The sequence below is a fragment of the Musca autumnalis genome, unplaced genomic scaffold, assembly GCF_047663935.1.
Source record: "Musca autumnalis isolate F117 unplaced genomic scaffold, ASM4766393v1 scaffold_4, whole genome shotgun sequence".
Taxonomy (NCBI): domain Eukaryota; kingdom Metazoa; phylum Arthropoda; class Insecta; order Diptera; family Muscidae; genus Musca; species Musca autumnalis.
The window spans coordinates 23,204,080-23,229,787 of NW_027411977.1; the positions used below are offsets into that span (position 1 = coordinate 23,204,080).

The 25,708-nt window shown below is 37.9% G+C and overlaps 2 protein-coding genes and 1 long non-coding RNA gene across 6 annotated transcripts in view; 2 read left to right on the forward strand and 1 right to left on the reverse strand.

Moving 5' to 3' along the window:
• The window catches only part of spd-2 (centrosome assembly protein spindle defective 2), a 36,449-nt gene extending 21,569 nt beyond the window's left edge, over window positions 1-14,880 (reverse strand). The window contains exons 1-4 of one of the 4 annotated variants that reach the window (XM_073983289.1): window positions 14,774-14,880; window positions 14,580-14,702; window positions 14,419-14,510; window positions 14,202-14,349 (exon numbers count right to left, since the gene is read on the reverse strand). In XM_073983289.1, coding sequence (XP_073839390.1) covers window positions 14,202-14,349; window positions 14,419-14,510; window positions 14,580-14,667 — 328 coding nt within the window. In that variant the 5' untranslated portion in view covers window positions 14,668-14,702; window positions 14,774-14,880. Of the gene's footprint in view, window positions 1-14,201; window positions 14,350-14,418; window positions 14,511-14,579 lie in introns of all 4 variants that reach the window. The other 3 variants (XM_073983292.1, XM_073983291.1, XM_073983290.1) reach the window with 3 other exon arrangements.
• On the forward strand, window positions 110-2,894 carry LOC141404355 (arylphorin subunit A4-like). Its single transcript, XM_073987887.1, has 2 exons — window positions 110-584; window positions 649-2,894. Exons 1-2 carry the CDS (start codon window positions 372-374, stop codon window positions 2,713-2,715), a joined length of 2,280 nt encoding a protein of 759 aa, XP_073843988.1. The 5' UTR covers window positions 110-371; the 3' UTR covers window positions 2,716-2,894.
• A 7,225-nt stretch (window positions 14,881-22,105) lies between the features above and the next one.
• Window positions 22,106-23,359, forward strand: LOC141402325 (uncharacterized). Its single transcript, XR_012412595.1, has 2 exons — window positions 22,106-22,484; window positions 22,555-23,359. It is a non-coding gene; the product is annotated as an uncharacterized lncRNA (long non-coding RNA).
• Window positions 23,360-25,708: the final 2,349 nt, after the last annotated feature.

The following is a 25,708-nucleotide window of genomic DNA, read 5'->3' on the forward strand; positions in this document are numbered from 1 at the left end:
ATTGGGTTTTGACTTCTCCAAACCAATATTCAAAATAAGAAAACATTTAAAGGAATTTGAATTTTTTGTTTGTTTTGAATTTGTTGTTATTTTAACATTATAATGGTAAATAACGGCCTCAAAGTTGAAAGACTGAACACAATAAAATTTAAATAAATAACTGAATTGAATTGAATTTTGTGTACGCTGACAAATATAATTGGAACATTTCAAAAGGGTAACTTTACATTAACGTTTGCATCGAAATTACGACTAAATAAACGGATTATCCAAAGAATTTTATTAGGGGCAGTAAAGCAAATTATATAAAAGCCAGCAAAGATGTTGAAAACATCATCAGTCTTCTTTTATTGATTACAACAAAAGTTACAATGAAATTTATCATCGCTTTATGCCTACTTGCTGGCGGATTGTCCTACTCTGTTGATGCCAATACCAGGGTAGTAAATAAGTATGCTGACAATGACTTTTTGGTCAAACAAAAATTCCTTTTTGAAATAGTTTATCGCGTTGAGGATCCTTTGATGTTTGAAGAGTATATCAAATTGGGAAAGACTTTCACTTATGACAAAGATGACTATAAAGTAAGTCAGTACGAAACACAGTTTGTTTTTTTTTTTTGGAAAATCATCACCATATTGTTTTCAGTTCTCCGAAAAACCCAGCGAATATATGGAAAAATACTATGAAGCCTATAAACGTGGTGTCACTTTGCCCAAAGGTGAATTCTTTGGTTCCTTAGTCCCCACACATTTCGAACAAATGTATGGTTTGTTTGAGTTCTTTTACTATGCCAAAAACTGGAATGTTTTCCAACGCAATGTCTGTTGGGGCCGTTTGCATGCAAATGAAGGCATGTTTGTACAAGCTTTAACATTGGCTCTTAACTCTCGCGATGATGCCCAAGGCTTGATGTTGCCCGCAATCTACGAAATCTTCCCCCAGCAATTCTTCACCAGCAATTTTATTTATAAAGCTGAGAAGTTCAACTACGATGTTTGGAACAACTACATTATGTATGAAAAGGAATACAAGGACTTTTTGTACAAGGACTACTCCAAGTATTTCAAGGAATTCAACAATTATGAATATTTCTACACCAAAGACTTTAAGACTTGGCAATGGTGGAAACTCATGGGTTTGGGTGAAAACTGGTACTCCGAAGATCACTCTATTATGCGTGACAATATGGGCAAGTTCAACAACGATTCAAAATATGTGGATACGATGAAGGATGTTAAAAAGTTATACATGCCAGTTGACTATACCCGTAATGTTAATTTCATCAACAAGGAATCTGCATTATCTTACTTTACTGAAGATGTGGAATGGAACTCCTTCTGGTACTATTTTAATATGAACTACTTTCCTCTTTTGGATGACAAACAAATCGATTCAAAGAATGAACGTCGTGCCGAATATTTCTTCTTTGTTCTGAAACAATTGCTTGCCCGTTTCAACTGGGAAAGGTTATCTCATGGTTTTGCTGAAACTCCTGATTTCTCTTTTTGCAATGAAGTTGAAAACAATTATGATCCGCAATTGGTCAGCTATAATGGTATTGGTTACTCCTGTCGCAATAACTATAATTCTTATGGCAAATTCGATACAATATATGATATTGTAAATTTCTTCAAGGATATTGAAGAAGTCATTAGCCAAGATCACTCTAAAATCAACAACGGCAAGGTGAATCAATATAGACCTGATAAAGATGACATATATTTCCGTACCCTCTGGTACATCTATGCCCACAGGTACAATGTCGACACAGCTAGTACAGATGTTCATATCCATCCCAATATTTTTATGAACTACGAAACCATGATGCGTGATCCTTTGTATTACAAAATATATAAAAAGGTAACCGACATGTTCATGGAGTTTTATGAATACAATGAACCATACACCTACAACGATTTGTATTTTCCTGGTGTCGAAATCGAAGGTGTAAATGTCACGGATATGGTAAGTTATTTTGACATCTATGACTTTGATGTTACCAACCTGATGAACGACGGGATGACTTTCGTCGATGGTAAATTTGTATGGGACAAAATGTTGATGGGCCGTCAAATGCGCCTCAACCATAAAGATTTCGAATTGGAATACACTATAAAGTCAGATAAGAAGGAGAAGGTTGTTGTTAGTGCTTTCTTGGGACCGAAATTCGATGAATATGACCGTGTCTTGCCTCTTGAGAAAAATCGTAAAAATTTTGTACAAATTGATGAATTCTTGTATGAATTGAATTCGGGTATCAACACCATCAAGCGCAATTCCAAGGACTTTTACTGGACCACTGATGATCGCATGACTTATACCGAATTGTACAAATTAGTGACCGCGGCCTATGAAGGCAACTATGAGTTTCCCTTGGACTATGTCAAGCCTCATTGTGGTTTTCCTGATCGTTTGCTCTTGCCTCGTGGTTCGGAAAAGGGTATGCCCATGCAGTTATTGTTCTTTGTCTATCCCTACACTGGTAATAATGGACCTTCATTTGATAATAACTACTCATGCGGTATTGGTCACATTGACAATATGCCATTTGGTTATCCTTTAGATCGTCAAATTGACGAATATAATTTTTTTGTGCCGAACATATACTTTAAGGACGTGAAGATCATCCACGAGGATATATACGAGAAGTACTATAAATTCCCATATAATAATTTTGGAAATTTTGATTACAACTACTACTACAACTATTAATGCTGATATACATAACTAATCCGATAGAAGGTGATTATATTTCACTTCTGGTTGTAAAGCAATATTATACGGCTTAGTTTTTATTTATGCTAAATCTCAGACGTTTTTGATGGTATTATTTTATCTATAGAATGCTGATAAATATATTGATTAAATAATAAACATATCTGTAAATCAAATTCATTAAATTTTTTATGATTCCCAATAGGCTCCTATTAAGATGTGTCTATATTTTTTTGCTCCCTGAAAATTCATATCTCATGCAATATTTTTCCAAACGACTGTTTTGTCCTGTTCGAGAACATCAAGAGTCTACTAATTCTACTATTTTTTTTCCATATCATAAAGGAAAAATTGACAGTAAAATTTTGCAGAATATTGCAAGAAATTACCAGGGGCTGAATTCTGTTTCTATGAACATTTTGCAAATACATGTATTTTGTTTTTGTATTTTTGAACGCACACGCAACACGCAGAAAGAATCCAGCCCCTGAACTGTGCAAACGGCACAAAATTGAAAAAAAAAAAAAAAATCATAATAAATTTGAAATAAAAGTATTTTGTGTTTTGACTTGCATACAAATAGTAAGTAAAACATACATACAGTTACTTACTTTACTTAGCTGGCCTTTTACAGAACATTTGTTCCATAAGCCGAACTAAGAAAAAATCTCCAATCCTCTCTGTTTGCTGCTGTATTTTCCCAATCTGGGATATGTAGCTTTGTGATATCTCGTTTCACTTGTTCGCTCCAACGAAGCTTTGGCCTTCCAGATCTGCGAGAACCTCCATGCGGCCCGTATTTATACGCCTTTTTAGCGGGTTCATCATCACTCATTCTTATAACATGGCCTAGCCATCGCAATCGTTGTATCTCGATTCGTTCAACTATATTGATGTCATTGTATAGTTGATACAGCTCGATGTTCATACGACGCCGATATTCGCCGTCAACACAGATTGGCCCGTAGATCTTTCGAAGAATTTTTCTCTCAAACACACAAAGCACTGCCTTATCTGCTTGAGCAAGTACCCATGCTTCGGAACCATACATTAGCACGGGTAGTATCAGTGTTTTGTACAGTGTTATTTTTGTTTGACGAGAGGTGGCTTTATTCCTAAACTGCTTACTCAGCCCAAAGTAGCATCTGTTAGCCAACACTATTCTTCTTCGTATTTCACAACTGATGTTATTTGTTGTGTTTATGGCGGTGCCGAGGTAGACGAAGTCCTTTACTACCTCAAAATTATAGGTACCAACATTCACAGATGGTGCGGTGTTTATGGACATATTACGCGTCGATACCATCAACTTGGTTTTTACGCCGTTTACTGCCAGACCAACTTTAGCAGATTCTCTTTCGACTTTTGCAAAGGTGTCAGTTACTTCCTTTACCGATCGACCCATGATGTCAATGTCGTCGGCATAAGCCAGTAACATGTGGCTGTTCGTGTATATCGTTCCATTTCTTTTGACCTTCGCGTCTCGTATGACCTTTTCCAGCAGGATGTTGAATAGATCACACGACAGGCCGTCTCCTTGTCTGAAACCTCTTTTGGTAGTAAACTCTTCGGAGAGGTTCTTTCCAATTTTAACTGAGGATCTCGTCTCAGTTAGTGTCATTCTACAAAGTCGAATGAGCTTTGCAGGAATACCAAAATCAGACATGGCTTGGAACACCTTTGAACGTATAGGGCTGTCGAATGCTGCTTTATAATCGACGAAAAGATGGAAGGTGTCGATCTGCATTTCTTGGGTCTTTTCCAGGATTTGTCTCAAGGTAAATATCTGGTCAATGGTGGATTTACCAGGTCTAAAGCCGCACTGATAGGGTCCAATAATTTCATTGACCATAGGCTTTAGTCTCTCACACAATATGCCAGATACTATCTTATATGCAATAGGGAGCAGACTTATGCCCCTATAATTGGAGCACACAGTCTTATCACCCTTCTTGTGGACTGGACATAGGATGCTCACGTTCCAATCGTCGGGTACGCGTTCTTCCTGCCAGATGGTGCTAACTAGCTGATGCATACACCTTATCAGCGTGTCGCCTCCGGTTTTGAACAGCTCGGCTGGTAGGCCATCTGCACCTGACGTCTTATTATTCTTCAGCCGGTTTATTGCTGTCCTTACCTCATCTTGGCTGGGCGGTATACATTCAATACCATCATCTGGGATTGGATCTGTGGTATCTTCGCCGTCTTCACTGCTATCGGATACCAACAGTTTGGAAAAATGTTCTTTCCATATCCTGAGCACACTATCTGTATCAGTTACCAAATTACCTTGTTGATCTCTACAGGAGGATATTCCTGTACCAAAGCCATCAGTTTGATGCTTCACTCTTTGGTAGAATTTTCGGACTTCGTTCTGTCTCCTGTACATCTCCATTTGTTCACATTCCCTCTTTTCCATTTCTCTCTTTTTCCTGCGGAAAAGACGTTTCTCCTCTCTCCTTTTCTCCCGATACCTCTCTCGTGCGCTACGCGTTGCTACTGATTGTAAAGTAGCCCTATATGCCGCATTTTTTCTTCGGTAGCAGCACGGCACTCATGGTCATACCACGGATTCTTTGGTGGAGGTCTCTGGTATCCAAGTACTGATTTTGCGGCTGTTTGCATGGAGTGGGCAATATTTTGCCATTGTGCTGATATGTTATCGGGACGAGAAGCGCTATCATTAAGCAATTGGGTCAGTTGAGTGGAATATGCTGTGGCTATCTGTTGTGTTTGCAGCTTGGCGATGTCCAACTTTCGTGTTGTGTCTGTCCGTGCTTTATTTGCAACGTTTAGACGGGTACGTACCTTTGCTGCAACGAGGTAATGGTCCGAATCTATGTTTGCTCCTCGGAACGATCGTACATCCAACACGCTGGATGAATGTCTTCCATCTATCACAACATGATCAATTTGATTACTTGTTCTTTGATCTGGAGACATCCAGGTGCCCTTATGAATATCGAGATGATTAAATCTGGTACTGCTAACTACCATGTTTTTTGCCGCTGCGAAGTCTATCAGCCTCATTCCATTGTCTGATGTTTCATTATGTAGACTGAATTTCCCAACTGTTTGTCCAAAGATATTCTCCTTTCCAATTTTGGCATTAAAATCGCCTAGAACAATTTTAATGTCATGGGCAGGACAACGGTCATATGTTTCTTCTAAGCTCTCGTAGAATATATCTTTGGTCTGTTCGTCCTTGTCTTCGGTTGGGGCATGAGCGCAGATAAAGCTGATGTTGAAGAATTTTGCTTTAAATCGAATTGTAGCAAGTCTTTCATTCACTGGGGTGAAGCTGGAGACCAGATGTTTTAACCTCCGACCAACTACAAAACCGCAACCAAACTCATGCTTTGTGTCATGGCAGCTATAATACAGTGCGTCACCTTTAGGTGTTGTTGTGACATCTTTCCCAGTCCATCGTATTTCCTGTATGGCAGTAATATCGGCTTTGTACTTTCCAAGTACGTCTGCCAATGCGAAGACTGCACCTTCTCTATAAAGAGTGCGAACATTCCAGGTGCAGATTCGCAGATCATGGTCCTTAAAACGTTTGCGGGGTTCGTCAACTTTAGAGGGGTTTGTTTTTCTTTTCTTTCGTTTTTTCATAGTATACTACTATACATACAGTTAGTCAACTATATTATTGCAAACGATGAATTTTTAAAAATTTAGATGTTTAATTAGGAATTACTAAAAGAAATTCTTTCAATAATGTTGGGTTTTTTGTAAATATCGGTTGATTTACCTGTTAATGACAACATCAAGCCAATAAATCCAGAAATCGGTTGCAAATAACAAAAACAACGGACAAAAAGGATAGGTACCTGGTTTTTGTGGTGTCAACTAAATAATTGCAAAATAAATTAATGTGCAATAAAATCCTGGGGTTTCCCCCGCGATTTTTTGCATTTAAGGATTTGTAAGACTTTTATGGTATGTGGACATAATTTTTGATCATAAATTAATTTGTGTGTGTGTAACATATGGTCTGTTCCTTTACTTCTGAAAGTGGTAAAACCGGCAAAAGTAGTAAAAGTTGAAAACTGCTCCCATATGAATTGTATTGTGTCTGAAGTAAAGGAACGCTTTTCGAGTAAAAAGTTGTAAAACTTGAAGATTCTTGAACGTAAAGGAACAGGGCTATAGAAAGTATATTCAGAAAAAGAGAAAGTCAGGCAAACGGTTTCGGAAAATATGCTACATTTGGTCTATTCCAATTATAATAATGGTAAATCTGAAAGAGAAATCCCTAAAATCACCTCTCGTAAGCAGAGAAGTGTATAAAACATCATATGCCGCACCGAGGAAGAAGCCAGGCTCAAACTGAGGGCGTTACATGGCAGGTCCAAAATAGTAACCACACGAATTGACTGTAGAATGATTAAAGAATTTAAAGAAATAGCCCAAAGCAGCACCAGAAAATAGCTTTTTCTAATTAAAAATGATTTTGGAGTAAGTGTGTCACATGGAAAAGTCAGAAAAGTGCTACATAATAACAAGCACTCATCACGAGTGACTAGGTCAATCCCACGGCAGCGGGTTCTTTCGTACCGGATTGACCCGGAACAACACAAAACCAATGTTCCGGCCAGCGGCTGCCACCTCAGTGTGTACATGTTCGTATTTGTTTCGTTTTTCTGTGTTGGGAGCAGCATATCCCGGAATGTCTGCTCCGAATTCTATTGGTCCGAGCCGGGACGGAGGAAAACCCAGGACCAATATATCTGTGCTCAGTTTGTCACATTCGCATCTTCACCCACATCCGACCTTCGGTGAGATGCAATAGATGTCAGGAGTGGGTGCATCTAAGGGGTTGCTCTGGACTCGTCCACGTGAGGGACTACGACAGGGACTATGTTGCTGCATGCTGTGTGAACACAGTTCCCAGTGAGTCGTCGTCGGATTACGAGGCTCCCTCGTCGTCTGATTACGAAACTCCCCCGCAGTCCCCTCGACAACAACCTCACACGCAGCCTTTAACACCCGCCGTTGTTGTCCCAATCCCCGAAAATGCAGCCTTTTTGCAATTGAATTGCAGTGGACTCCGAGGTAAGATCGAGGAGATAGTAGATTTTATGAGTCGGAAGAACATCAAGGTCGTGGCGGTGCAGGAAACCAAGCTAAACAACAACCACAGCTTAGAGCATTGTGATGGTTACAATGTTCGCTTGAGCCTGTCTCTAATGACCCATACATGGAATGTATGGGGGTAGCAGTCAGGTGTGGAGCTGCCGAGATAGAGTTGCTGAATGTATACATCCCGCCGAGAAATAGCTGTATCCCTGATTATAGGCCTGACATTAGCCGGCTCTTGCAAGGTCATAATCGTCTGATCCTGGGGAATTTTAATGCACATCATGAGATGCGGCATTCGGCCCTCGGGAACGACCAGAGAGGTACAGCGCTGGCTGAGCAGATTGATAGCTCTACGTTTTGCACGGTCAATGAGGACGCCCCTACCAGAATTAGAGGAGAGTGTCACAGTTCGCCTGACATAACCATCGTGTCACCTGGTCTGACAAATGACGTTACCTGGCAACCCGTCATTTCCCTTGGATCAGACCATCTCCCCATAATTGTCTCCATTAGCAGACCAACCGACTTCATCACCTCTGAACGCCGCACGTTCGTCAATCATAAAATAGCTGATTGGCAGAGTTTCAGAGAGTTCACCAATCACCGCTTCAGAGAATTGCCCAATCCTTCTGATGTTCGGGTAGCGGAAAGGACGTTCCGAGACATCATCACTGCTGCAGCCGCTCGCCATATCCCTGCTGGTCGAATACCCGAAGTAAGACCAAATTTCCCAGCAGAGGCGACGGGATTAGCAAATGAGCGTGATGAGCTTCGTCGTATCAACCCCAATGACCCCAGAGTCAGGGAGCTGACACTGGAAGTTAACAGGCTGGTCGGCGAGCATTAGCGGAACAAATGGTTAAATCATCTGAAGAGCTGCAACATTAGAGCCGGTATAGGTGAATTGTGGGCAACGGTTAAGTCACTCTCGAACCCTGGAAGAAGGGAAGATAGGACCTCAGTCACGTTTGGCGACGTTACGTTGACTGACCCGAAGAGGTGCGCAAGTAATTTCAATCGACAGTTTGTCGAGCATCCCGAGAGTGACAGGGCGAAGAGAAGAGTATTACGTCGCATCAGATCTCTTCCTGCCGAGTATGAACCACCACAATTTACAATGGATGATGTTGCCAATGCCATCAGGAACGCTAAATCATCCAAAGCGTTGGGCCCTGATGGAATCTCCATGGTAATGTTGAAGCAGCTGGATGAGCCGGGAGTCGAGTATCTCACCAAAGTCTTCAACTTGTCGCTAGCCAGGCAAGGATGCCAGCAAAAGTGAATCGTACAGACCGATTTCGCTTTTGTCGCCCGTAGCAAAGACACTTGAGGCCTTGATCCTCCCCAGTATCAGAAATAGCTATCAAGTTGCCGATCATCAACATGGATTCCGTAAGCAGCATAGCACGACAACAGCGCTGCACACCATTACCACATATATCTGTAAAGGACTCAACCAGAGACGGCCGTGCGATAGAGCAGTGATGGTGGCGCTTGACTTATCAAAAGCCTTTGATACAGTCAGGCACTCCACGCTGTTTGAGGACATTGAGCAGACAACCTTCCGGCCAAGCTTGAAACGTTGGATAGTCAACTATATGTGTGGACGCCAGTCGTACGTGGAATTCAGGAATAAGAAGTCCAACAGGGAGTTCCCCAAGGTGGGGTGATATCTCCGGAACTGTTTAACCTTTACCTCTCCTGTATTCCACCCCCTCCAGACGGCATTGAGATCGTGACGTATGCGGATGATTGCACGATCCTGGCGTCGGGTACCTATCCTGATGACATCTGTGAGAGACTGAACAACTATTTAACCGATCTTACCACCTTTTTCCATTCGAGGAATATGCAGATTTCCCCCACAAAATCTACAGCCACTCTGTTCACCACATGGACAGCGCAGTTTGGACGTGAGTTGAATGTCGTGGTCGACGGTAGCAGAATTCCGACCACAAACTGCCCTAAAATTTTAGGGTCACATTCGACACTACATTCACGTCGTGCGCACACGCCACAGCTATCTGCGACAAGTTGAAAAGTAGGAACAAGGTCCTCAAGTCCCTGGCCGGCAGCACTTGGGGTGCAGATAAAGAAACCTTGTTGACCACGTATAACGCGATAGGTCGGTCTGTGGTAAGCTATGCGGCTCCAGTCTGGTTCCCGAGATTGTGTGATTCGAACTGGAAAAAGATTCAAACTTGCCAGAATGCCGCCCTGAGAACAGGGACAGGGTGCCTCCTCAAATCTTCAGTGGACCATCTACATGAGGAGGCAAAAATTCTTCCTGTAAAGCAACACAATGAGATGCTTTCGTTGCAGTACCTGCTTGGATGTTATCGTGTGAGCCATCCCAATCACCATCTTGTGGGTAGGCCCGGCCCATTCAGGGAGATCAGGAAGGATATCCATGCTCTAGAGGGAAAGGTCCAACGATACAGGAGAGAACCCCTAGATCAACAAGCATATCAAGCAGGATTGAATAGCATTCACACGGACGCAGTTGCCAAGGCCTTAAGCAATTATAGTGGGAATAAAGTACTCGGAGTACATCCTCCATCTATCGCAGCTGAGGAGCGTCAGCTGCCACGACAAACCAGAGTAGTTTTAGCTCAACTACGCTCGGGATATTGCAGTCGCCTAAATTCGTATTGGGCGGAAATCGATCGCACCGTGCAAAACGTCTGCCCTGTATGCGGCATGGGCCCGCACGACGCACAACACCTTTTTAACTGCCCCGCCAAACCTACCCACCTAACTCCAGTGGATCTGTGGCTACATCCCATCGAAGCAGCCATTTTTCTGGAACTGGAGATAGACCCAGAGCCAGATTGAACAGAGGAACGAACAAATAAACATAACAAAAACACTGTTACAACAACAACAACAATAACATAACAACACAATGGCAAAATATTGCCCACTCCATGCAAACAGCCGCAAAATCCATACTTGGATTCCAGAGACCTCCACAAAGGAATTCATGGTATGAGCAGGAGTGTCGTGCTGCTACCGAAAAGAAAAATGCGGCATATAGAACTACTTTACAATCAGTAGCAACACGTAGCGCACGAGAGAGATATCGGGAGAAAAGGAGAGAAGATAAACGTCTTTTCCGCAAGAAAAAGAGAGAAATGGAAAAGCGGGAGTGTGAAAAAATCGAGATGTACAGGAGCCAGAATGAAGTCCGAAAATTCTACCAAAGAGTGAAACATCCAACATATGGCATTGGTACAGGCACATCCTCCTGTAGAGACCAGCAAGGTAATCTGGTAACAGATACAGATAGCGTGCTCAGGATATGGAAGGAACATTTCTCCAATCTGCTGGTATCCAATAGTAGCGGAGATGATGATACCACAGATCCAATCCCAGAAGATGGTATAAAATGTATACCGCCCGGCCAAGATGATGTAAAAACAGCAATCAACCGGCTGAAGAATAATAAAGCAGCAGGAGCCGATGGCTTACCAGCCGAGCTGTTTAAAATCGGAGGCGACGCGCTGATAAGGTGTATGCATCAGCTAGTTAGCACCATCTGGCAGGAAGAACGCGTACCCGACTATTGGAACCTGAGCATCATATGTCCCGTCCACAAGAAAGGAGATAAGACTGTATGCTCCAACTATAGGGGCATAAGTCTTCTCCCTATTGCCTATAAGATAGTGTCAGGGGATATTGTGCGAACGACTAAAGCCAATGGTCAACGAAATAATTGGACCATACCAATGTGGCTTTAGACCTGGCAAGTCCACCATTGACCAGATATTTACCCTGCGGCAAATCCTAGAGAAGACCCAAGAGATGCAGATCGACACCTACCACCTGTTTGTCTATTATAAAGCAGCCTTCGACAGCACGCAACGTTCAAAGGTATTCCAAGCCATGTCTGAATTTGGTATCCCCGCAAAGCTCATTCGGCTTTGTAAAATGACTCTAACTGACACAAGATCTCCGAAGAGTTTGATACCAAAAGAGGTTTCAGACAAGGAGACAGCCTTTCGTGTGACCTCTTCAACATCCTGCTAGAAAAGGTTATACGAGAGGCAACCGTCAAAAGAAGTGGCACAATCTACACCAATAGTCACATGTTACTTGCTTATGCTGATGATATAGACATCATGGGACGATCAGTAAAAGAAGTAACCGATACCTTTATGCGAAAGTGGGTCTGGCGGTAAACGGCGAGAAGACCAAGTTGATGGTGTCGACGCGCAATGCGTCCATTGAGATCTGACCAACTGTTAAAGTTGGTTCCTAAAATTTTGAGGTAGTAAAAGACTTCGTATACCTCGGCATCGCCGTAAACACATCAAACGACATCTGTTGTGAAATAAAAAGAAGAATTGTATTGGCCAACAGATGCTACTTTGGCTTAAGTAAGTACTTAAAAAACAAAGCCACAACTCGTCAAACAAAAATAACGATTTACAAAACACTAATACTACCCGTGCTGATCTATGGTTCCGACGCTTGGGTACTTGCGCAAGCAGATATGGCAGTGCTTGGCGTGTTTGAGAGAATAATTCTTCGAAATATCTACGGACCAATCTGCGTTGACGGTGAATATCGACGTCGTATGAACCACGAGCTGTATCTGCTATACAACGACATCAATATGGTTAAACGTATCGTGATGCAACGATTGCGTTGGCTAGGCCATATAATAAGAATGAGCGATGATGAACCCGCTAAAAAGCGTATAAATTCGAGCCACATGTCAGGCCAAAGAATAGATGGCGCAAACAAGTGGATGAAGAGATGACAAGGCGCGATATTCCAGAAAGCACTAAACAAAGAGAATTGGAGATATTTTTTTAGTTCCGTCTATGGTACAAATTTTCTGTAATGGGCCAGCTAAGTAAGTAATATTTTGTTTAAACTTTTTTAGTTTAGTTTTAGTTCGAAAATGTGCCATATCGATCCACTCCTTCGGGTACGTCACCCACAAAAGTTCAAAATTTTTCTGTAAAATGGTGTGAACAATAACTCTCGAAGGGAGCAATCGATTTGGTCCAAACTTTGCAAATCGTATTATTTCTTCCAAATATAGATCGGGTTCGAATGTGGACTATATCGGTCCACTCCTTCGGGTACCTTCCACACAAAAATCCCCTCTTATCGGATCGTTCTGAATTTTTGTTTTCAGTACGTTGTCCTTGCGACCTTTACGACCGTAAAATTTTTTCTTGCACAACTCCATACTTCCTGAGATATTGGCCTAAAAGCTCCCAGAAACCCTGACTGCACCAACCAAAATGGCAAATCCGCAAGATAATTCTCGCAGGAAGTTTCTGATTGGTGCAGACTTTGCACGTCGTATTATTTTATCCAGTCATGTATCAGGTAAGAATGTAGACTATATCGATCCTCCCACACAAAATTCGCAAAAAGTGAAGTTTAGGAGCTCCTCTCGCATCATTTTGATTCTTTTTTCAGTAGGTTGTTCTAACGGCCTCACTTACAACGGAACATTTTTTTTCTGGAGTAAGTCAATATTTCCTGAGATAATGGTCCATAAGCTCCAAAACCCTGTCACATACTAAAACTGCTATTGATCAAGATAACTCTAAAACTATTTCGAGTCCATTATGAAGAATTGGAACAAATTTCCTTTACCGACCCTTCGCAGAAAAAAATACAAAAATTTCGTTTAAATCGCAAGTTTTCTGAAGAAGGAGATTAAGGACTTTCTCCTATGAACAGGAGCAAATTTCGACTTATTTTTTAAATGGTAAATTTCTTATTATTATTGGTATTGTTCGGCTACAGGCTTTTTTTCCTTAAGGAAATGGTAAATTTTTTTTTGAAGTGAACAAGGAAATTTTCGAAGCTTTGGAGGCCTATATCTCTTGAAGTATTCATTTCCGCAACAATAGAAATACATCGGTGTTATCGACATGAAAAGCACTCACTGTGGTGATTTTTTCATATTTTTCTGCGGTGGGTAGGTAAAGGAAATTTAAGCGGACTTTAAAGCAAAAAAAAAATAGATATATATTTTATGTACGGCATAATTATTGTTTGGCTTGGTTTTTATTTTGGTCAGCGGCTGAGGGTATATATCCGTCAGCATAGTTGACTGATACTTTCTTGTTTCGTTGTTAGATTCATGTCACTTTTTCTTATTATGTACATTTTAATTGTTAGTGGTCACTTAATTTCATTTATGTGATCCTCGGACTTCGAAATTATAAAAAATGTACATATATTTAATTGTTTTATGGTAATTACCATTACTAAGATGTATTTCAGTATTTCAATCATTTCCATGGTGGCAGAGCGTGCTATGATAATTTTTTGGGCTGACATGCAATAGTAACATGCATTTAAAATAAAAGAGTACTCCACTTCAATAACTCTATTCTTTAAATTTACAACATAACACTACTACTTACGCATTGAATTTTCTGTTGATGAACCATTATTTATAATACTTTTCATATTTTCTTTATTGGCGGCTGAGATTTGATGGGGTTTCTTGAATACGTCAGGGGATTTGCTATCGGCTTTTTGCAATGCCTCCAAAGCTTTCTTGCGTTCCATCTGAAAACAAACAAAACAAGCTAGTAAATTCCTATACATACACACTAAGCAACAACAACATATCCTTACGTTTAGGCGATCACTTATCCTGCGATCGGAAGATATATTTGAGGGACTTTTGTAGGTATTTTTAAAAGATTCATTAGATATGTCGCCAAAAACTGGAAATAAATTAAAAAGGTCAAATGAGTTTACTGATCAATTCATTCTTATTCCGTTGTCAATATTACATCTTCCTCTCGCCTTTAAGCTATCCATGTTCAATATGCCTAATGAGGAATCATCATGGAGAATTGAGTTCCCTGTTCGTCGCTCCATTCTCGTTGTTTATTTGAATTGACAAAATAATTAGGCTGTGAACATATAAAAAAACAATAAAAACAACCAACACAAAGAACTATTTTTTTTTTTTGCTAAAAATTGCCTTTGAGCCGCCTCCTTTGAATTATGCCACTCAAGACTTTTAAAAATGGCGGCCCTCCAGATATCAAAGTTGATTGTTTGTGCAGAAAACTGCGGCAAAGTTGACGTACGACTGTAATTACCATAGCTTGGTTCCTTTATGCTTGGTTTACATCATGGCCCAATAACAGGTCCCCCAGCAAAATCAGATGATTTCGATTTGAGCTGTCAAAATTCATATTTGTCATTTGAATTCGCTGTGAGGTTTAGAAATGTTAAACTGTACAGAAACAGGTAGATGTATCTCGAAAAAAGAAAATAAATAAACTTTTTGTTGTAGACGTAAAATGTCAACATTTTTTGTGTTATGTATGAGAATTTAATTTACAATAACTTATTTTAGCAGTTCAAGTTCGATCAGATGGTATTTTCTGTTTCGTCAAATATATATATATATATATTTGAGATTTCATTTGACGTTTAAGCCATGGTACAATAATTCATAGGTAGGCCAGGTATGAGAATCGCCAAAAAATACAACCCTGTCGCTATGGCTTAAAACGTCAAAATTGTTTTGATGAATGATAACGGATGAGTATACAAAGAAGAAGAAGAACGAAATGTTGAAATGAAAACAAAACAGAGTTGAATTTTTTTGATCAATAATAAATATCAACTCTGCATGTCAACACGGTTTTGACAGATTAAGCCATAACAAAAAAAATTGTAATCAGCTGTTAGCTGTGGCCTACCTAAGAATTATTGTACCATGGTTTCAGCTATGGAATTGACAGTTGAAATCGAGTGGATTTCGTAAATGTAAACTTAGCATTACGTGCAAGAATCTCCAAGTTTTAAAGCCAGAGCAAATGTCAAATTAAAAAGGAATACCAGAGCCTCCTAGATGGGAACGCAGGCGGATTTGCAAAGAGACTCTGGCATTCCTTTATAATTTGACGTTTAGGGAAGCAAGCAAAGCAAGCGACGATTGATTCTGTTCTGGCCTTTACCACTCTTCACTCGAAAAGCGTTCCTTTACTTCAGAGACCATACAATTCATATGGGCGCAGTTTAGAACCTTTACCAGTTTTGCTGGTTTTACTACTTTTAAAAGTAAAGGAACAGAACAAATTGTTGTGTTGCAGAAATCGAACTTTTTTTCCAATTACTATTGCTCTGTTCCGGAACCTGCAAGAATCTACTAGTTTTAACTACGATAACGTTTTTTGCTCTATGTTGTCGACAAAAATAGTAAAACTTAGTAGATTCTTGCAGTACTGGAACAGACCATATATTTTCCAATTTTCAAAAATTAGTCCCGGTCCACACTAGAGTGATTTCATTGAAAAAATTGCATGAAATTATGCGTCTCTAGATCGACTTCCATAGTAGAGTAAAATCATAAAATTGCTGTAGTGGGGAATTCGATTTAAGAACGCCTAATTTCATGACATTTTTAATGAAATTCACGCTAGTGTGGACCAGGACTTAGAAAATCCTGCACCTCTCTATAAACAAGAATGGCAATGAATTACGCTCATTTCTGCTATTTTCTACCACACAAATTTGGGTGAGTAGAAACTAGCAGCATAGTAGAACAAATACAAGGTAAAGTTAATACTACAACAACTCAACAACAACCACATTGACATTTGTTTTTGTTTGTAAACCTTAGTGTCAACGTACATGTAAACAAAACAAGGAAAAGTCTATAAATTATTGGAATTAAAAAAACTAATAATTTTTCACATTTGATTAAAAATTTTGAAAAACATGAACGGAAACTCGTTAGATTTTCAATTTGAATGTTTCCATATCATTCCACCAAATGCATAACTTCTCGCAGAAAGTAGAATTCTTGCAAAAATGTTTGGGGTCGCTGGTAATTCATTGAAAAAAGAGAAGCTGCTTCAATCGTTTGCTTTTGAAAACAAAAAAGCACATGTTTATTAGGGTTTTATTATTTTCAAGTTTAACAAAATACCACACATATTAACAAATATTGTACCGCCTCTATAAGCGGTGTTTTAGTGTGCGGCATGTCGTTCGGACCTGTAGGAGGTTACAATCAATGAATGAGCCGTCTTTATGGGAAATAGTTTTTTTTTTTTTTTTGATGAATAAATTTGTTCTCCAAAAATATATATCCGTAACATACATCGAACATAGAAATAAATACATAAAATGTCGTATGGAATTTGACACTATCACTACAACCCAGTTCAGTCAGCTGGGTATTGCTGCTACCTTTTCTTGTTCTACCATGAACTAGCAGCAAGATTGTTTGTAAATGTTACTATTTTTCCATCCCCCTACATAATGAATAAATAGGTGTGTCCGTTTACCCAACAATTTGTACAAGTCCAGTAACTACTTGTAAACGACCAAATCTGAACACATACAACATTTGAGTAAAGTTTTGTGTCATTTCAGCACTACGTCTTTTATTCATCTACCAGAAATGACACAAAAATTTTAGGCCATGTACATAAGCTGCCTCGCCTGGTTGCCTTGCTTGCTTCTGATAAAAGAATAAAAAAGAAAAGGGTAACCCAGTTCCAAATTTGCTCGGTCTCCTTTATTATTTTATTTTTATTATGAATGAAGCAGGAAAGGAAGCCATTTTCGCTCTCTCTCCACTCTCACTCTCTTAAAAATTGCTTCAAGTTTTGCCACTTTTCGGGGTTAAGGAACGCTTTGCAGACTAAAAATGGTAATAAATGGTTAAAATGGTAACCTCAGGTAAGTAAAGGAACATAGCTATTATAGCCTTCTTAATGAGGATTTATATGACGTATACGCAAGAGAGTTGACATTTGAAACCCAGTGGGTTTGTTAAATCCGGTTATATATAAACGTACTATTACTCAAAGACTATGTTTACATTTACGAAATCCACTCGATTTCATCTGTCAATTCCTTTGTGTATACGTCAAATGAAAACTCATCTGAAATCGATTGGATTTCATTTGACGTTTGAGCAACGGAATTGACAGTTGAAATCGAGTGGCTTTCGTAAATGTAAACATAGCATTACACAGGGAATATCTATGAACTCATAGATACCCAGCAAACAATTTTGGACGTTGTTCAATTGGAGTTATGATTTCACAACATCTATCGATGTAGTCCAACAGAGTTATGAAAAATACACTCCGTTCGATACATTTTATAAGCAGTTGCTGTAGAGATCCCTACAGAAAAAAACCAGTTGGTTGATCCCTACACATTTCTTCAAAAGACAAACAAGAGTGTATACATTTCGGAGAATTTGTTGGTCGATGGTCAGACTAGCAAAGTTTCATGAAACCAATTTCGTTAAAGTTTCTTTTCAAATTTCGTTAATGTCCACACACGTTAACGTGAAATTTAAGATCTTTGCGTGTCCTCTTTATTTTACCATTCGCGTTTGTTGTGTTTCTCATACCAATAAAAACAAAAAAAGACATAAATAAACCAAAAAAACAACACAAAATAATTAACATTAATAATTAAATTAATATTAATAGTTAAATTTTCACTATTTCATTAATTAAATGTTTTTATTGAATATATTTATTTTTGTTGTTAACGTTTGCTTGAGAAAATAAAAATGAAAGAAAATTGAAGAAAAATCTTGCAACGAAGAACAAGAAGAGGCAACACAACAAACACAGAAAACCATGTACATGGGTTTCACTACTTCATACCCCTCGCCTATAAACTTGACGTCGCCATGTTGAAATCGTGCTAGTCTGACCATCGACTTATAAAATAAAGAAATAAAAACTTAATGCTATAGTCGTGTTCCTTTACGTGCCAGAGGTTACCAGTTTTTACTACTTTTTACCCGCAAAGTGTTCCCTTACTTTTAAAAGCATATAATTTATATGAGAACAGTTCACCACTTTTACCATTTTCTGCCACAGTTACCACTTTTAAAAGTAAAGGAACAGACCATATGTTTACATTTACGAAATCCACTCGATTTCAACTGTCAATTTCACAGCTCATCCAGATGAGATTTCATTTGACGTTTAACCTATGGATTTGACAGTTGAAATCTAGTGGATTTCGTTAATGTAAACCAAGCATAAGTTGCGAACATTTTTGCGGTAATTCACGAGACGGAAATTTTTAATGGAATGGAGTGTAGTTGGAGTCCATGTCGAAAGCTGAACTAGTGATGGGAAGGCAACATAAAAAACCTTTGCGTATATAAGTCCCGGTCGTGAATTTCATTAAAAAATTTCATGAAATTAGGTGTTCTTAAATCGAATTCTCCACTACAGCAATTTTATGATTTTACTTTACTATGGAGGTCGATCTAGAGACGTATAATTTCATGCAATTTTTTCAATGAAATAACTCTACACCTTTTTCAGATGTAATTCGAAACATTTTAGTTGTAATTCGTAACATTTCATTTGTAATTCGAGAATTCTATTTGTAATTCGTAACATTCCATTTGTAATTCGTAATATTCCATTTGTAATTCGAATTATTCCATTTGTAATTCGAATTATTCCATTTGTAATTCGAATTATTCCATTTGTAATTCGAATTATTCCATTTGAAATTCGAATTATTCCATTTGTAATTCGAATTATTCCATTTGAAATTCGTATCATTCTATTTGTAATTCGAATTATTTCATTTGTAATTCGAATTATTCCATTTGTAATTCGAATTATTTTATTTGAAATTACAATGGAAATCATTCGAATTACAAATAGAATAATTCGAATTACATATGGAATAATTCGAATTACAAGTGGAATAATTCGAATTACAAATGGAATATTACGAATTACAAATGGAATGTTACGAATTACAAATAGAATTCTCGAATTACAAATGAAATGTTACGAATTACAACTAAAATGTTTCGAATTACATCTGAAAAAGGTGTAGAGTTATTTCATTGAAAAAATTGCATGAAATTATACGTCTCTAGATCGACCTCCATAGTAAAGTAAAATCATAAAATTGCTGTAGTGGAGAATTCGATTTAATTACAAATGAAATGTTACGAATTATAAATGGAATTCTCGAATTACAATTAAAATAATTCGAATTACATCTGAAAAAGGTGTAGTGTGTACCGGGACTAAAGGCCTGCGTACATAAGCTGCCTTGCCTGCTTACCTTGCTTACTTCTGATAAAAGAATAAAAAAGAAAAGGGCAACCCAGTTCAAAATTTCCTCGGCCTTCTTTATTCTTTTATTTTTATTATGTCAGAAATGAAGTAGGAAAGCAAGGCAACCAGGCGAGGCAGTTTATGTACGCAGACCTTGAAGCTGCTCTGCCTGATTACCTTGCTTTCCTGCTTCATTTTTGACATAATAAAAATAAAAGAATAAAGAAGGCCGAGGAAATTTCGAACTGGGTTGCCCTTTTCTTTTTTATTCCAAAGACGTATAGCAATAAATGGCCTGTTCCTTTACTTTTAAAAATGATAACAGTGGCAGAAAATGGTAAAAGTGGTAAACTGCTATCATATAAATTTTGTTCTATTAAAAGTAAGGGAACACTTTACAGGTTAAAAATGGTAAGAAATGGTAACCTCAGGCACGTAAAGGAACAGAGCAAAAGACTAGAAGAAATGCATTTTCCAAAAACATATGCTAATAGTTCCACATTTTGGTTACAGATGGCTACACAACTCACTGGAATTGATAACAGCAATGCCAATCGTTTTTGATTCCCATTTCTCGCGGCAGAAAACATTAACGTTGTGTTTTGTGGCTGAAATTTATTTCTTCAGTCCCAATTTACATTAGGCGAGTTTACTTGCGGCAATTGTCAGTTTGATGGAGAGAGAGGTGAGGCATATGGTAACCCTTTGCCTCTCAGCCCCCTCTCTCACCTACAAACTGACAATTGCCGCAAGTAAACTCGCCTAATGTAAATTGGGACTTACTTTTTTATTGTTTATTTAATAAAAAAATCAAAAGTGAATGCCGTCAAACTTTAGTTTTAATGCTTTTCTTGTCAATATTCCAATGAGTAACAGTTTTCGTTTAACAGAATGTTGCTATGATATCGTAGCAACAGAGGTTAACTCCCTCTACAGTTAATTTTTCACAATTGACTTTTCCTATCTTACATTGTTACAATGCTATTTTTCATTGTGTTCCCGTACTTTTTTAATGGTAATATTAGAAAATATACCGAATTGTCAAAAATTGCTTCCCCATACAAATTTCTTAAAAAATACGGGAACGGAAAAATGACGGAAATTGCAAAAACTCCAGCAGAAATGTCAAAATCAACGTATCAGCTATAATTTTAGATACCAATGAACATATGAATATGCTTGCTGCTAGTTTCTACTAGGGCAAAATTTTATGGCAGAAAACAGGAGAAGAGTGTTTTATTCGGCGCTATTTTGGTTTAAAGAGATTTCGGAGTACAGGAACGCATTTTTGCTGGTAGCCTGTGGTAGAAGAGAAATCCATTTTCGCTCTCTCTCCACTCTCATACCCCGGTTACACTATTGAAGGTTAACCCACTGGGTTTAATAGATCCAGTGGGTTAATCTTTGCTGGTTACACTTAGCTTTTCGAGGATATAAACTGTCAGCTGATGTTTGTTTACGTATACATACAAAATAACTAATAAAGTCGTGTTTTACACTTTTACAATTTTTTGTATGAGATATCGTCCCCTCTTTGCTCATATTGGTATATTTTACACACAGGGATACATTTTTGTATCATGGTATCAAGCGTAATTTTTGTTAAGAAAGTGTCTAATGTAAAAAATAAATAATTTTATGATTTTCAAATAACTTTAGATTTATTAACTCCATAAAATCTCATGCGACCAATCGTAAACGTGTAAAACACGACTAACTCAGTTGCAAAAACAGTTGCAACTTTTGGTACTTTTTGAGTAGAGTTGGATTTTTTTGCACAAATACCGAATACAACACTGTATTTTTGGTGGATTTGTGCCGGATTTAAAATAAACCCAGTCGTGATAGGATTTAATTTTTGTATGGCAAATCTGGTCAGATTTGACCAGATTAAGCAATAAATCCTCATGAAGTGGGTTAACACGGCAAAAAGCTGTAGTGTAACCGTGCTATTACTCTCTTAAAAATTGCTTCCAGTTTTGCCACTTTTCGGGATTAAGGAACGCTTTGCAGGTTAAAAATGGTAACAAATGGTAAAAATGGTATCCTCAGGTAAGTAAAGGAACGCAGCTTATTGTTATGATGTCTCAACGATAAATTATTTTTTTTTTCATTTGTTAGTACTCATGGCAGAATAAGATGGTAATCTCATTTGAAAAAACCGTCCTTGAGCTGCCACATACAACCATGCATTCGAAACAATATGAAAGTTGTTGTTGTATTGTATGTCAATTACAACAAAACAACATATTGTTTGTTTACGTTTCATTTTTGTTTTTATTGGAATAATTTTTTGTTATATTTCGCAAAAATGTGTGAAGAGGTCACTTTTTCGGTATTCTATTGGTCCATAGAGGACGTTTCTGCGGTTGGAGAATAAAATAAGTTCGTAATTTTTAGGTTTCTCGGTCCTCTTAACGTTAAAAGAGTTCTAAATTGAATGTTATTGCATTCTTATTCGTGCTATAGACAAATAAGGAAAAGACAAATCAAATTAAAGAACATTTGCTTGCAGGCAGTGTGCAAGGTTTCTATTCGTCCTGATCTCGGCAACGATATCCCCACACGCACACGGTAACTATCGTTAACCTCATGGCTGCCAGCGAAATGCCGGTAAGTAAATGTTTGGAATGAAGATGAATGGGTTTATATTTTGATATTGAATGTGTGCTGCTTGTTACAGGTCACCAAACCTCTGCTTAATCTTGCCCTGCTCGTCGTGCTGCTGCTTGCCCGTTGTGGCGGTATTCATTGTTCTGGTCAGTGTTTGGTAACACGTGCCGTGATGGTCGCCTTTACTAAGACTTTTCGCAGTTGGAACAGGAAGGTCAATATACGCAACGCCGCTACGATCTGCCTATTTACTTGATGGCGTGTATGCATTTCCTTTGTAAAAATGTCGCAAAAGACCAAACAAGCTGTTTGTTTTCCTCAGGCGCTTGAAGATCTGGACTGACATGCAAAAGGCATACAAATCCCAACAATTCCGGGTTGGTCATGGTACCATACGCGACCGCTGTGAACCTCACCTCGAATACCACAAAGATGAAGGTTTTCTTGCAAATATGGTTCCACCTAGAAGTAGGATACAAACTTCCTCATACGAAGATGACTAACACCAATTTGTATCGCTTCGTGACACACGCAAGGAGGTCTTCGGTCGTGTTCGTCTCTCAAAGTAGAATCCTTATGCTGAAAAGCATAAAAAGAACAAAGTGGAACCACTTTTGTGTTGCTACCCTAAGCTGCCAACCGCGCTAAAACGCTACAGAACAAGCTAGAAAGAAGATAGCCGCCGCTGTCCCCCATGATGTAGGCTCTTGAAATCTTATAAAATCGGTGTATGGTACTATTTTTATTCTACAAATAGTATTATATTTTATAATATTTAGCAGCCGTATCTGTTTACAGCATAAATTTCTTAGGAAACCGACATCTATGTATGTATGTTTCGTCTTTTCAAAAATAAAAACTTCCCAAGGAAAAAATATACAATGTAGTCATTATACACGTTATTATATATACATATATGATGGATTTTATTTGGGGAGTCATTTCCATATTGATCTTGCCAAACATCCATTTTAGAGTCACCGTGTGATAATTTCAGATTTGGGTCATTGTGTCAGGAAGCAATGACTTGCCCATGTTTGGCAGAAATATTCCGATGTGCAAAGGTTAGACCAGCCATTTATATAGGTTGCTGTAGGAGGCTTTTGAACAAATATATCTGAAGGCATAGACTTGATCACGAAACACATCATATCACTGTTAACCATAAGGATTTTCAAACCAGGTACTCGAAGGACTGAATCGATATAGTCCATGCTTGATATATGTATGTATGTCTGGAAAAATAATGTGAGGAATAATTTTTAGGATAAATCAGTTGATCCGTTCGTAAGTCATGTTACGCCCTAAAACTTTGAACTTTTATGGAGGAGGTACCGGTCCCATTCTCGAAATAGATTAATATTTTGAAAAAATATGACCAGGCCAATATTTGGACCACATCATCTGATCCATTCGAAAATTATCCTTTAGACGGGCGGACAGGCAGGGCAAAATCATCAAATTGTCTGAAAACTTAAAAAATTTAAATTAAATTAGTTTGGAATTTGAAATGTAAATAATCCTGACATATGTATGTATGTTTTAACATATACATACAAAGTTTGTCAAAATCATTTTGTCAATGAAGGGACGGCAAAGCGAATACAACTCTGTGAGCTGTGAGCGTGAGGTTACCTTGTATCATTGTATCATGGTTAGCATGGTACAATAATTCTTAGGTAGGCCACAGCTAACAGCTGATTACAATTTTTTTTTTGTTATGGCTTAATCTGTCAAAACCGTGTTGACATGCAGAGTTGATATTTATTATTGATCAAAAAATTCAACTCTGTTTTGTTTTCATTTCAACATTTCATTCTTCTTCTTCTTTGTTTACTCATCCGTTATCATTCATCAAAACAATTTTGACGTTTTACGCCATAGCGACAGGGTTGTATTTTTTTGGCGATTCTCATACCTGGCCTACCTATGAATTATTGTACCATGATGGTTAGTACTATACACAATTAATACGATATATAGATAATTTTACCATAATTTTCCAAATAAAGTTGTAAAGTTCTATATTGTCGTATATTTTTGACGATTAAATCAATTTACAATAAATTGTTTTGAAAATTCATGTTCGATCAGCTGCGCATATACATCTACCTTTATCATTGTGATATGTTTGAAATCAACAAAAAATTAGTATAAACACCGGGGTGTATTTCAGGATTTCGTGAAATCCAGTGGATTTTGGAGCGCAAGTGTAAACTTGGCATTATAATATTGACATCTTTGTTTATTCTTTTATCAGAAGTAAGCAAGGTAAGCAGGCAAGGCAGCTTATGTACGCAGGCCTTTGGGATGATGAAGCAAAATCAGATGCACTTGGATTAATTGGAGAACGGAGAAAGTAGACTCAAATGTGATTGAATTTAATGGAAATTTTTTAATGTGTGTTTATATAATAAATTTGTGTTTATATAATAAATAAAATAAAGTTCTTTGAGTTCTTGTTTTACACAAACAATAAATGCATTTTATTTATTTTGGGATATTGCGCAATGGCTTGCATTTTTATTGGATCTCTAGACTGATTAAAAATGCAATCCGAAGAATGAATATAAATTCAATTCGAAGCACTGCATCTTAAGCTGTGATTTGGATCGAAAATGGAGTGCATCCTAGCTGTGGAAGCAAAATGGAATGCATCCTAGCTGCGCGTTCTCTTGTAAAATTCATAGGAAAAGATGTACTCCAACGGCAATTGTACTGTACACTTGTACTAATTAAACTGCATCCACGGATACAAACTTTTTGCTGGGTACATTTTGATTCAAATTTGTTCTATTTTAGAGTATTTTCAAAATGTATTTATGTTTTTCCTGAGAAAAATTTTAGAACGACCTCATTATTCAATATTTACTTTGACATTAAATTTTCTATAATGCGGCTTATACAATGTGTGCATGCAGGACAGCATTTGTAATATTATTAGTAAATGTTGATGTTTTTGCCAATGTATGTGGGAGTATTTTTACCAGGATTAATGAAATCAAAATAGCTTTGATTTTGTAAATGAAACTTTCAATCCGATGAATTTTGTTTATTTTCCAAAAAAATAAGAAAACAGTTTTTGAAAATAACAAATATTGTTTGTGATGAAATGAAAATTATTTGAAAACTTCAACCAAATGTCGCGTTTTGGAGGAAAATTTATAATTTTTTGGAATGTAGATTAAAAGAATGCCACACATTATTCAATCTCACACGACCAC

Coding starts and splice junctions, on each gene's coding strand:
- LOC141404355 (XM_073987887.1), top strand. CDS start 372: ATGAAATTTATCATCGCTTTATGCCTACTTGCTGGCGGATTGTCCTAC. Junction 585..648: donor ATGACAAAGATGACTATAAA/GTAAGTCAGTAC, acceptor TATTGTTTTCAG/TTCTCCGAAAAACCCAGCGA.